The 14,580-nt window shown below is 39.6% G+C and overlaps 1 protein-coding gene across 24 annotated transcripts in view; it reads left to right on the top strand.

Moving 5' to 3' along the window:
• Nucleotides 1-14,580, top strand: part of LOC109404958 (basement membrane-specific heparan sulfate proteoglycan core protein) — a 305,493-nt gene that overhangs the window by 95,492 nt on the left and 195,421 nt on the right. For all 24 annotated transcript variants that reach the window (XM_062858588.1, XM_062858581.1, XM_062858573.1 and 21 more), the window contains exons 3-5: nucleotides 10,653-11,310; nucleotides 11,378-11,540; nucleotides 11,972-12,126. In XM_062858588.1, the coding sequence (XP_062714572.1) occupies nucleotides 10,653-11,310; nucleotides 11,378-11,540; nucleotides 11,972-12,126 (976 nt within the window). The remainder of the gene's footprint in view (nucleotides 1-10,652; nucleotides 11,311-11,377; nucleotides 11,541-11,971; nucleotides 12,127-14,580) is intronic.

Here is a 14,580-nt window from a genome sequence, read left to right as displayed (position 1 = left end):
AAAACATGCAGAAAATTACATTTTAATTTCACTATAAGTTCAATAAATGCTCCAGCTTTATAAAGTGTAGATTGAATTGTTTTTATTCTCGACAAAACATGTTTTAAAACTCGAATGTCTGTGGGCATGTCTAATCCAGAAATAGAAAAGGCGAATTTTTCAGTTTTCTCAAAATTATGGTTTATCCGTACGCACAGTCAAAACATATTTTTATAAAAAATTTCAATCAACCATCTGAGGAAACATGTTTTTGAATGTATCATGTGAAAAGAATTCGAAAAAAATGTTTCGAATTTGGATATTTGGCAAAACCGTAAAAAAGTAGTTTGTGCAGAAGTTTTAAAAGATGTTTTTCCATTTTAATCATTCTGCATATAGAAACCATTTTTAATGTATAAACTTTTCACAGTTATCAATAAAAATGCTCTGAATAATAATACAAAAATATAAAAATTGTTGTTTGTTAAGAAAATGATTGTACTTTCGCTATACAAAGTTGTGCCCATACTTTCTGGGACACCCTATATTTGATAGCATGGTTTAACAAAGGCTGAACAGCTGCATATATCCATTGTGATTGCAGATTTCACCGCTATCTGTACACACTTAGCCAAGTCCTTGCAAGCTTTATTTTATAAATCTTGTCGCCAACTCAGAAAACCTCTAGATCTGAAGCAGTTTCTTATAGATGAACGGATGATAAGAAAAGCGAATATTCAACAAAAATGTACAAGTAATACAAATAAATAATCGGAAAGATTGGAAAATCCTGCCTGTTACACAATGTACACCTTCAAAATGATCATTTGCGGAAGTAGCTTTTAGTTAATAACTGTGGAAGTGCTCTGCTCATAGAAGAACACTATGCTGAGAAGCAGGGTTTGTCCCAGTGAGGACGTTTCACCAAGTCGGAAAGATCGCAGGAAATTCCAACTCGTTGGTTGATTGTACCTACGAAAGCTTCGGTATATTACCATTTCTGCGCCAAACAAGCTTTCAGATAGTTTAGATGACTCAGAGTAAATATTTAAAAAATAACGGTTTTTCCGTGACTTTTTTGCAGAACTGGTCTAGCCGCACAAGTTTTACATACACCATATTCTCAGGTTCAGCTTCTAAAATGAACTGTAGGTGATTGAATTTAGATATGAGGAAATGAAATTTTCAGCACTGCTTTTAGTAAAGATTTTTTGGTTGAAATGCGAAGACGGCGACTACATGTTGCTATAGAAACAAAAAAAATGATGTTGTTTGTTTTGATCAAGTTATTAGCGAAAGAGAGAGTCGACGAAGAGAAATCGATCAAGTCAATTAGGCCCTTAGGAAAAATCATTGTCGATTTTCTTTGTCATGATTATTTATGCGCATATACTCACACTAAGAGACAGTGTAGATAACAACAAGGAAAAAATATGTTGTCCAGGTAATAGTGAGAAAACGAAGGTGTGCAAAAATTATTTGCACAATAGTCTAATAAGGTGTAAAACACTAAATCGACACTGATTTTTCATTAGGGCCTAACTGACATTTTCGAATTCTCTTCATCGATCCTCTCTATGTGTTATTACAGAATGTATATTGAGTTTTCCAAAGATTTTTTGGTTGAAATGCAAAGAAGACGACTACATCTTGCTATAGAAACAAAAAGAATGATGATTTTGTTTGTTTTGATCAAGTTATTAGCGAAAGAGAGAGTCGACGAAGAGAAATCGATCAAATCAGTTAGGCCCTTATGAAAAATCATTGTCGAAATATATCATAGGTTTTTTGAAATGGCTCTGAGTTTCATCGAAGTTCACGGATCTGGGTTGGTTAGACTAGGCAATGTAACTTTTCATAGCGCAAACAAATGCAAATTTCAAAAAATGAGTTTCATTGAGGTTCATATAACCATAAACATTTCAAAGGTACAGAACAATGCCGACCAGCCTTTGGAGAATAATAGTCAATATGATTAGATATGTATCAGTATCTAATGTAGTAGGCTCGCATTGCAAGTGTAGACTGGATAACCTAAATTGTCACAAAACTATCATGGAGGGACCTTTGAGAGTAAAGAGGTTCATTGATCCTATTTGGATGTGTAACGTTACTATCTAATCAACAGAGGTTGTTTTTATCAACTAAGCTCCATAACAGTAAGGAAGATCCAAAATATCCCAAAATATATAACAACACTTATTGTTCCTCTAACTACTTTGGGAAATACAGATGATTATGTAATACTACTTAACGTAGGGTCAGAAGCTATTATCACAAGTGTAAACCGGAAAGCTATGGTCTCCGGAGTAGTTCAATGGATCTGAAATATCTCAAAAGTATCTTGAAATGACTCAGGAAATTCCAGGGGGATTACAGATTACAGTTGAATGTGATAATATTATGATATAGTTCATTGTGATAATTACTACCGTTACTGTAAACTTCAGGAGAGATTGAACAACCCTAAATGTCCCGAAGGTTTATAATAAAATCTAGTAGATCTCAGATTGGTCGATTACAATCGGTTCCCAAGTAACACAGAAAACATCTTCGAAAATAAAATTTGAAAATATTGTTATAATACAGTACTATATTCGTATCTGTACACAACTTCTGTTGAAATCATGTTTTAACTATGTTGGGCAATAACAAGCTAATGAAAAATCTTAGTAGCCTTAGAACTGGTTATAGAACGTAAATTCAACGTTGACTTTCTTCTTTCAGTTAGAGATGGCATGTAAAACATCAACAACACATAGTTACAACCTTTGGGATCAGAGATGTTAAGAATACGTTATTTTAACGTATCAAATACGATAATCAGTCCGCTGTCTCTTCTCACTTACTTGAGCAATATTTATAAACTTCTTTTGCACTTGAAATGCAAGGTTATTCAACTATCATAGCAGCTATGGTAGCATCCAATACTTATATTTTATGCTTTGCGATTGCAGATCCCCTACGAGTTTGCTAAACAGGTTAGCATGTTAATAGTAACTAAAGAACTTGATGCCTATGGACATTAGTTTATGCCTGAATGGCTCGAAAGAAGGAAACCACCATAGCACTTCACTTATATGGCCTCCCGTCACGTAATAATCATTTTAGGTACTTACGTGACGTCTGAATTAACTTAAAAGCACAGTTTTTTCACTAGTTTTGGTCCCACAAAATATTCAATAACAATTTATTCACATTCGCTTCAAGTACTGCCTTCCAACTTTGTTATTGTTATACCTATGTTCAAAACAAGTATTCAAAAACAAATATCTCATCATTGTCGGTTATTGGGGAATTGATGTTCAAAATACGTAACAATGATGTTTTTTCAATGTATTTCAATCGATTCATGTGGTATTTGGCAAACATGTTTTAAAGTATATAACGTAGTGTATAACGGATGGAATTTAAACGTATTTTCAATATTTTGCTTTTTTTCTAAATCAGGCCGACCCTATTACAGTGCCTACTAAAAGTTTCACCTTTATATACAGTCGTTTGTTTATCTACAAATGTTTCTCCTATTAATTATTCATAGAGGACAGGGACAGTTCAAACATTTGATGAAATACTTAATACCATTTCCATACTGGTAATAAATACAAGTTCTACAGTTTAAAAGCACATCATTAATACAATAATTGAAAATTGGATTCCAAAACTTCCAGACGTTACTGTGGATATAAGCCACCATGTTGCATGTCTGGAAATTTGTTCTAAAATCTCACACAATCCAGGAAGATAAAAAAAAATCTTCATTCTCATTACCAATCCGATGCAAAGCGCATGAATTCATGAAGGATAAATGTGCTTATTTCACCACAAATTTCAAATGGCACATGAAATTAGGTCATGGTAACGAAACATCGAGATGGTAAATATCAAATGAAATGAGTGGCATGGACACTATTTTGAGTTATGACCAAATAGTACTATTAGGTGTCATATTTATTTGCACAGTGTGCGTTTGATAAATTGTGATTTCTCTGCAAGAAATGAGTAAGTCTTTATGATGTTTGCAGAGAACATATTCAATACTTGATTTTATGTTAGGCTGATACAAATTTTATTTTGACTTTTTGTCTCCCCCCATTCAAAAATTTTTGGCTGGATTTTGCATTTTGAGGGGGCAGATAAAAAAAATATTTATCAAAATTTGGGGTCTTGCTCGAAACTCTTTAACAAATCCGATGAGTTTTAAATATTTTTCAAATTAAATGTTTTATTACTGTTGCGAGTGTTGACCTGAAGCTCTGAACTCCACGGTAGTTTCACTGCCTATAATGTCTATAAATGTTATTATAGACTTCAAGAGCTTCACGAATCCCAGTATATTATTCAATGCTTTTATTTATGGCAAAAACACATAAAATGACGAACTATACAATAGGGTGGGTCAAAGATGTATGGGAAAATTTCAAAATGATCAGATTCCATCAGATCAATGTTTTTAGATGCCCTTTGAGGTCCCAAACAACATTTTGCGCATCACAATTAAAGTTTGCGGTCTTCGGCAAAGTTTTTTCAGGACATTTGAGGCTATACCACAGACAAACAGACGTAACACCTTGAACGATGTGCATGGAAAAGTTGCACGAATCACTGTGTTGTGCAATATCGTCAACAGAAGGCGCTAGTGTGAAACGTCAAACGCATAGAAAAACGATGCGCGCGCCTCTGGATGTGAAAGCCACAACTATGAAAATTTAAAATGATCGTTAAAAGCGTGGTCGATGAAATTTCGCAAGTGTTACGTCTGTTTGTCTGTGGCTATACTTTTACATAATCAGTTTTGTACTTTCAGAATAATTTCTCGTGCTCAGTATCATACGGACGTATCTACAATGATCGATTTCTCTTCATCGATTTTCTCTCTGGTTAAGGACAGACTTGTTAGAATTCCAAAATTGACGCCACAATGGCCGACTTTAGCACCTACTCACGATTTCGAGGGCACAAATTTCTTCGTAAACAAAACCAGCGCACCTGAGCTTTTTGTTTTCAGCTAATTACAAGTGAGCAAGAACAGAATAATTAAATGCATTGTTGTTTAAAGCTTGCATCTTGAGATTTGTATGTCTGAAGTTTCGATGCAATTTTGAAGCGGGATTTCAAGACGTTTGTCCTTAACAACTTGGCCAACACATCATTTTCGGTTATTTTTGTTGTTTTGGATGCTAGTCCTAGTCATCCTTTACTGAAACAAATCGAGAGATCATCCGAATATTGTTCGCATTTCCCGAAATAATCCAAAGAGAAAATCGATGAAGAGAAATCGATCACTGTAGATACGCCTGTATCGCGAGATTTTATTCTTTTATATATATATAAGAAGTAAATTTTCCCATACCAATTTCAACCGCGATGCGCAAAGTGTAGGCATAACTGATCGCGCTCAAATTGTGTACAGTCACTCAGGACCCGAAATGGAATAAAAAAAACCTTGATTTGAAAAAAACGGCCTCTATGACCCACGCTATGTTTATTTGTTAAATTTACAAAGATTAATGTCTAAGGTTGTCAAAGTAACACATGTTGTCCTATAATTTTAGGATATGGGAAAATAAGTATTTTAAACTTTCACAATAAAATAAAATGACCTCACCAATTTATATATGTATGTATCTCTGCAATTACCAAGTCTAGGCGAACACCAGTAAACACGTTGGTCGATAAGAACGTCTGTTTCAACCAAATAATAAAAAAAATAGTAAAATAAAACCTATTTTTGCATTCATGGCTTATTTCTTGAAATCCTACCAAATTTTTCCCTAAAAACGACCGTTCCAACAATGTGCCCCACATTAGAAAAGAAACCCGAGAAAAATCTTTTTGGCCGATTTTTCCCTCGCCTCTCCTGCTGACTTACTGTTGCACTCACCAACCGACGACGATGTCGCCAGTGTGTTCAAACAAAACTCTGCAAGGAAGGAAGCAAGGGCCAGCGAAAGAACAACAGTGCCATCATAGTGTGGTGTAAGACAAGCGAGATGGTGATCATCAGCGAGGAAAACCGTGATGATGAGCGGTTGAAATTGCCGTCGCGTGCCTTGAATATTTGATTAAACTTCAGTTACTCATACACGGTCCGGCTGCCCGGTGGCGGTTTGAATGCGACGACTTCCATCGCTGGCTGGTTGTGCTCGATACAAGAGGCAAGAGGGTATACATGGAATTGATGGTACAAAGTCGTGCGAGAGGAGGTGTGAAACGATCTGTGTATGTTTGAACTTAAGTGGAGTCGGTTTTGCGGCAGACGTGTCGTGTGGCTTATTTCCTGTCACTTTGAGTGGACTTTGCTTCTGGAAAGGGAAGGACGATTTTTGAGGTAATTGCTATTTTAAACAGTCTGCTGCTGGAGATTTGTAACAAAAGTCAATTTTATCTTGTCTGAAGGATTTAAACTTTTGCGAAATGCACAAGCTTAAAGTAGCATAGCATAGTAGATTAAATTTTCCAACCGGAAGAAAGCGACGACTGAAGACCTTCAGATGAAAACATTGTTATGCGAACGGAAAGTGAGCAACGGATCGCTTCCTATATTATTTTCCCATTTTCACATACCACAATTTTATCGACGGATAATGGACAGTGTAGACAAAATCAATTTGGAAGCAGCAAGCCATGAAACCCAATCCAGCCTGGCCTGCTTCGCTTGCAGAGCAAGCTTGTGCTAGGGAGAAACATCCGCATGCAGGTAGACTGATGAATGGTGAGAAAAGCAATGGTAGTAGGTGCTGTGCATGCAAAGCAATAATACGGAACGGAAATGGTCAGCTTGGTGTCAATAGATACGGGAAGCATTTTTCGATAAACTCATCATAGGTTTTGCCTAGAAGAACAACAAGCAGTAGCATTTTCCGTGGAATAGAACCGCGAAAATGTCACTCCAGCTCTAATGTGCTTAAACCAGAGACAAGTGCTTCGCTGCTTAGACCACCAAGCTGTCTGTTGCCTCCTTCAGAGAAAAAAAATAGTTGGCCTGAAAAGATAAATTACGAATCCAAACTGCATTAGCCATTGCACCAACGTGTTCCACTATAAGCAGAGTAGAATTGTTTGACAGCAGAACTGGTCAACAGATATGGTTTACATTAATCATAACTTTTTGGGAAGGACGACTGGGAGGAAATGTTGAACTATTGTGGCTTTCTCAGTCTAAGAGCATTGAAACGGCTAGTTTGGCATAGCCCGACGTTTCGGTTCCGTGTATTGGACCTTTTTCAAGGGATAACCAACCGCATAACGAGAGATGTTTGACTGCTTATCCCTTGAAAAAGGTCCAATACACGGGACCAAAACGTCGGGCTATGCCAAACTAGCCGTTTTAATGCTCTTAGACTGAGAAAGCCAGAACAATTACACGGGGCCCGATAGGCTCTTATCACAGTCCTGGATGCCAGCTAGTCAGAACCCGAGCTCTTATGCCCTCAGGATCAGCGGCTTACAGCTATTCAAAAGATCTTTCCTCCGTTAAAAACTCTCTAGACCAGAAGTTATCTTCGGCGAATGAAAGCTCAACCGGAGCCTATACGGTCACACAAGCTTGGCCTAACCTCAAAGGTTCTCGGCTCGGGAAGAAGGATCTGGGCGCGGGTCTGCGCTACCGGGTATCACCGAAAGAACCCCCATACCGTGCGGGTTAAAGGCATCCGCAATTGTCGGTCTCCGGCACTGACCTGGCCCGAACTGCTTCCACGTGTGTCGCCAAACCATCTGAATGTCGGCTGTCGCCCTCTCAAATCATGTTGCCCAGCGTTCGGCCATTCCGGGCCTGTCTCTATAGATGAAGCCGTCGCACTACGTGAATCAGAAACCCCGGCCTTTCCTCGGAGATAAACGATGCGAACCGTGCCAGCCACCACCGTTGTCCACCACACATTTAATCTTCTTCTTCTTTCTGGCCAACTAGCAACGTTCGGCGCCAGTTGTGTTTTACGTTGGCGGGTCTATGAGCTAAGCCTTAAATTCCGACGCCCTGAGAGACAGCCACCACACCTGGGACCCTACTTATCGAACCCATCAACACATGGGCCGGGACCTACGGCTTTATTTCCTATCCGAGGGAAAACGGATTTTATGTCTCAGAAAATCCCATCGGCGTCGACGGGAATTGAACCCCGACCGACTGGGGTGAGAGGCAATCACGATTACCACTACACCACCAACGCCGACTACTTAATCTTGAAATTTGGTCTCGGTAATGTGAAATAACGATCTCAATCGGTAAAGCTCTCTCTCTCTTGTCTCTCTCTTCTAACGTCCTCATTGGGACAAAGCCTGCTTCTCAGCATAGTGTTCTATGAGCACTTCCACAGTTATTAACTGAGAGCTTCCTCTGCCAATGACCATTTTGCATGCGTATATCGTGTGGCAGGCACGAAGATACTCTATGCCCAAGGAAGTCAAGGAAATTTCCTTTACGAAAAGATCCTGGACCGACCGGGAATCGAACCCGTCACCCTCAGCATGGTCATGCTGAATACCCGTGCGTTTACCGCCTCGGCTATATGGGCCCTTAAAGCTCATTTTTGCTGTATTGTCGTATACTTTTGGCAGTTCAACCAAAATATGTCATCCAAATTAACGATATTCGGTTATTTACTGAATCTCGGCAATCAGCAATCTAATTATTTTGCTGAAGCTCATCTGTCCAACTCTTACAACAACTCGCGCTGCCAGGAATTAGGTATGTACCATCTTCTTAAAACGAAGGGAAAAGAGGAAGCCGGTAGTGTCTTCATTGGAATTTAATTCCTGTTAGTAATTTTGATGAACTTTCATTTTGTACGCTCATGCACGTCTTTATGAATATGTGTGCTACGAATCCCTTGTAAGATGTATGTAGGCACCGACTCTTGGTCTGGGTATTTACCGTCGTCCATGTCGCCGCCATTTTGGTCACGTTCGCAAACCACTTAACCGGCGGGTACTCGGTATGAGGTAGCTATGACAGTGACATCTATCCTCCACTCTGACTGCCTGGCACAGAAGATGCTGAGCTGTGTTACAGTGGTTCAGGTTTAACTGCGTTCTGTGTCTAGTCAGCTGAGGCTCTTTTGAAAACCGGACAACTAGGGCATCCCGTCGGGTGCTTGGTAAAAGCGCAGTATTGGCGAATTTCCCAAAACAAATCAAGCGCTTGGCTTATGCAAGCATACGTCTTATGACCTCATCCAAGCGACGCGCTTACAAAAATCGCTCCTATCAGGACCTCTACAGTCCCACGACTTGTGTCCCGGTTCAAGACACTTGAAGCGTGCAGAGCTTGTCCAGTTTCTGTCCTTCAGAGTAATCTCTGTAGTGAGATGGTGAAGTCTATTACCACAGATCAGTTCCGGAAGACATTTACAGGCAGTGCGCTTGGGCAATTCGTCACGCTTGAGCTCGAGGGCCATTTAACCGGTACGAATACGTAGAATACTACGTACTTGAGCTCCAAGATACGTGAGCTTGGCAATGCTTCTCATTGCTTTCAAGAATTCTTAATACTTCGACTCGTGCATCTCAATGACGAAGGGGACGATTTTCTCTCGCTTAGCATCTTCTACCACTCCTTGGCTCAGCGCTCCTACACCCGAATATTTATGCCAGGCTGAATTTTTGATTATCGATATTTTATTTATTTATTGTGAACAATCATATTTGTAGACCATTTACATATTATCTTAAATGAAATTACAAGTTGATTAAATCCGTTAGTCTAGAACAAATGTATAACTTGAAAAGGCTGTTCCAGTCCTAAAATAAAAATTCAAATACGACTGTTTAATTTTGCCCAACGTTTCGGTCGCATTAAGGACCTACATTAAATTTTAGACATTATAATCTTTCACTATTGTCTACACTAACGTCATTTGTTCTTTGTATGTAAATCATTAAACCCACATAAGGTACGAAAATATTGTTTCAGTCTAGTCTTTGAAGAATGAGAATGAAAATGAGAATTTGGTTAAGCTATCACCCGATTGGAAAATTTACTTATTTCCAAAATCTTACTTACCTTACCGGTCATACTAAGGCCAGAGTGTCCTCTGCTGTACGAGGAGTCGTCGTCTCCATTCGACTCGGCTGTGCGTCTCCAGTTCTACACTCTGTGAAGGGTCCGCAAATCGTCCTCTACTTGATCGTTCCACCTAGCTCGCTGGGCAGCACGTCTTCTTATATCGGTTGGATGGCTTTCGAGAAATATTTTAATCGGGTTGCTATCGTAGAGTTCTGCGAAGTCCAAAGTCAGCTTGATGTCCTCTCATAATGCGTCTCTGAATTTCTCTACTGGTGTCGTTGCCGGTGTTCACCAGTGAGCCCAAGTACACGAATTCTTCAATCGCCCCAATTTATTGCTGTCGATAGAAATTCGGAGTGGCAGGCGCGTTAATTTCTCCCTAGCGCCCTTTGCCATCATGTACTTTGTCATCGACTCATTAATGACTAATCCGATTCGCCTGGCTTCATTATTTAGTTGGCTGTATGTTTCCGCCATCGAACGCAACAAACTAGAATCGTTTCAAATGTAAAGCTATCAAGTTTTTCTATATTGGTAAAAGTAATCAATTATCATTCCTAATGTAAACTTACCTATATAATTTAGTATCAAAAAATAGATAAATCATTTTCACAAAATGCAGTTCCAATAAAACTAATCAAGCATCTATCTTCCTCCCCAACAGCACGATGTGGATCTGGTGTTTGACGATATCTCGTCGCCGATTGCGAGCAAGGTCGTTGTGTTCAGCGAACAGCGGCCCCAAGCGCACTCCTCACCGGTGAGTAAACGGAGCGCCGACCGTAACAACGTCGAGGAGGAAAGCCTCTTCGACCTGAGTGGCTTCGATAACAACAATGTTGCGTTGGCCGACGACGACGACGACGACAACGACGATGTGGACGAGGACGACGTCGATGACGCTGACTTTGCGGACGCAGAGACGGCGGCAGCGGCGCCAGAAGCAGAGAGTCAGAATTGGCTGGTGCGAAGTGTACACAGAATCAAGCGGAGCATAGATAATCTATTAGGTGGGCCTGAGAAAACCGTGAAACCCCCCAAGAAGAAGAAAAAGAAGAACCCCAAGAAGCCGCTTAACGGTAGCAAAAAGGTGAAAATCGAAGGAGATTTAAATGCTGGCAAGAAGAGCGCCAAGAAGAACCAGCCGAGTGAGCGACGAAAAGGTGAAAATTTTAAAAAGTCGTCACGCGTCGAGAAGAACAAACGAAAACCGAACGCCGATGCGCTGCGACTGAAGCGACAGTTTGACGAATCGGCGTACGACGACGAAGACAGAATGTCTGGCTCGGGCGGGTTGCCGGACCGCGGGTTCGAGAATGTCTGTAAGTGTTCAACTTCCGGGTGGAAGTGATTCTTCCAATTGAGTGATGTTTGTTTCTGTGTTTTCAGATAAGCTAACATTGACGGTGTCCGAGAATTACGATCCAGCGTTCGAAAATAAGGAGAGCAATCAATTCAAACAGGTTGCAAAGAATGTCGCGGAGAAATTACATACACTGCTCAGTGACTTGGATTTGAGCGCGCTGTTCATTATCACCGTACAGGAACTAGAGTGAGTAAATATTTTGTTGTTATTCTTTCTCTTGGGAGAAAACTCTCACGAGTGCTTGCCCACGCGCTGAGAATTTTTCGTATGGGAGATCGGGGTAACACGCGCCTCCTAAGGAGTATTGTTGTCGGCATACAAAAGCTCTATAATAATATGTTTCCTTCCAATTACTGAAAACTGCAAATCAAATAACGTTGTTGAAGCATAGATCCAAAATATGCGCCACAAAATGTGATACGCCAAGAAATTCCATGTTTTTGGTTAGCATTTTCTTTAGCGTGCGGTACAAATTGCACACAACATGGCATGCAGTTCCGCTCTTCCTGAAACCATTTTCTCTTCCTCTCTTTATCTCGAATTAGTCTCAGAGAAAAAAGATCATTTTGCTCCATATCACTCATCTCTCACTCTCTCTCTCCCTGCTTTTTTTTCAGGCGGAACTCGGACGAACCGCGGGAAACGTTCGTCACGTTCGAAATAAGCGTGGACAAGAGCATCTCGAAGAACGCCATCGATAACCACCTTCGGCTTTCCATCGAGCGCGGTTACGAGAATTTCGACCTGAAGGGATACAGTCTAACGGCGGAAGGTAAATTTAACGTATTTGATGGGGAATGTATTTTTTTTTCAAATTTGGGCCAACTTAGGTCACGGTTTTGTTTTGGGTTAGTGTAATTCTGCAAGCATGGGCAGCAAACCCGATATATTTAAATTATCCAACTTGATGTCCTGTAGAAATCTATTCAATGTCGAGCTATAAAGAGTTAGTTGCATTGATTTAGATGACCCGCTCATTGATTTGGACCTTTACTGCCGTGAATCGCAAGTCAGTCTCATCTGTAAAAAGTAGGCATTGAAAATATGAACTCTGAAGTTTTCAAATTCGATTTCTATGTGAAACTTCGAAAAATCGCCATGGCTTGAAAACTTCTGCGATCATTATGCAACTTTCACAAATTGTTTCAAACGGTAATAAGGCAATCCGTGAGACAGATGCGATCAGCTGATTTTTTTTTTGTTTACCATGTATTTTTGACATCCGATGATCAGGACAGTTGAACACAAAGAAATTTGTTAAGCACCGACGACACTTGACGAAACTTTGTTAAGTAGTACTCACACTGTGTTTACATTTTTGGCTGTCACCCCCATCGCGAAAAGTCGTCATGGATTGCCTTATACGTGACTGAAACATATTTATTACATCAAAATTAAACTGGTATCCGTGTACGAAAAATCAAGTCCATTGGTTATAGCATAAAAACGACCTGTGCAAAAAAAAGAATCTAGTGTAACTCAGTTAAATTTTAACCAATTGACTTGATTTTTTGAACATAGATAGTACTGATTGTGCCTACATGTGCATAACATTTTAAAAGTATTGATTCAAAATTAACCAAGTCATATAGCAAAAACCAGCCCGTGCAAAAAAAAAAAGAATCGGGTGTAATAGGTCGAAAGCTATCTATACTGAGAAACTGAAGCTTTTAGAAGCGAAAATGCAAATATTACATACAATGTTTTGTAAAGTAAGGCTCTCTCTAAAATAAAATACATTACATACATTTATTTGTTCAACATCATTAAGACAAGACATAATCAACAATAGTACGCCACAATACTCGGTTTGTGGCTGCCGCACGCTATGTCTGAACTAGAAGATTATAAAAATTGAATGTACATCTGGTTTCTTTCCACAGAATATCAGAATTCATGCTATATTATCATATGCAGAAACTTAGAAAATATTTCATCGGGGAAATTTTGATTTTTTCATCTTTTTAACTGTTTTTCATACAAATTTGCATGAAATACTCGTTTTCGGCCAACTTCTCTCCCATACAAAATGTATGAAAAAATTTTCACCGATAGAATATTTTTAAACCTTCTGCAAATGAAAATATAGGTTGAATACTGATGTTCTGCGGAAAAAAATCCGATGTACATTCAATTTTTATAATCTGCTGGTTCAGACATAGCGTGAAATGGAAAAAGATTTTGTCCAGACTTGAACCATGGACACCAGGAGTATAATCTTCTCACCTTACATACTACACCAAGAGCTCTGTGAGAGAATCGATACTCAACGCACCATAAAAGCTACTGAAGTTACTTGTTACTTTATTGCACCTTCTTTGTCACAAGCTAGAGAACTGTCAAAATGAAAAGACGCTCAAGTTTTCTGTAACGCATTTGGAACCTAGTCTGAACAAACAAACCAGAGTTAGATGTTTCATGCATGTTACATAATACATTTAATGTAAGCTGACTGTATTATCAATTGTGAGCAATATGTAAGCTCCGCCTCCACGAATCGATGTCAAACACGTGGTAATTTGTTATTTCTATGTAACAAAGCCGCAACTTTACGTATCTCGGAGTATAAATGCAACTCAACTGACAAGATAAATGTTTCGTGTGCTTCTAGTGTAATTCATTTAGACCAAAGCATAGAAAGCCACATTCTGGATGATGTTGCAGGTGCTGCTTGGGCCGCCCCTAACATGGGGATCAAACGCTGTTGTGAGCCACTCCTCCTGGAGAACAGACGCTCAGGTTTGCCGAAACAAACTACCCCCTCCCCCCCTTCCCTGTCAGTCTACGACCAAACCGGGGTTGGTTACCCTATCTTCCCTAAGGTTGCTCATAGTTTCCGGCTGGTACCACGTGGAGGTAGGGATAGGAGCTGCTGGGCAGAGGCTAGTGAATTACAATGGGATCTGAATTGCGCAGCATACCCAGCCTTTATCGTGCGAACTTTTTTTATAAGACCTTTTTTTACGCGGGCGCATCCATCGCATTAAAACAGACTTTAGTGTATATCACCATGCAGATTTTTTGCCGTGTATAAATTGAGACAAGAAAATTGGATTCCACATTCTCAACCCTAGTAGGACGTTGGAGTCAATATGACCAAGACAGGTTCACTAAACGTATACTTCGCTATCGTGGTGCGCCTAGCCTAACATCTTAATAATAATCTTTAGCAGGGTTAATTCTGTCTGATTTTCAGCTTAAAGTGTACCCTTTTGTGTTTTCCTTT

The sequence above is a fragment of the Aedes albopictus genome, chromosome 3, assembly GCF_035046485.1.
Source record: "Aedes albopictus strain Foshan chromosome 3, AalbF5, whole genome shotgun sequence".
In the NCBI taxonomy this organism is placed as follows: domain Eukaryota; kingdom Metazoa; phylum Arthropoda; class Insecta; order Diptera; family Culicidae; genus Aedes; species Aedes albopictus.
The sequence above is the reverse complement of the archived record's forward strand: the minus strand, read 5'-3'. Positions and strand labels throughout refer to the sequence as shown.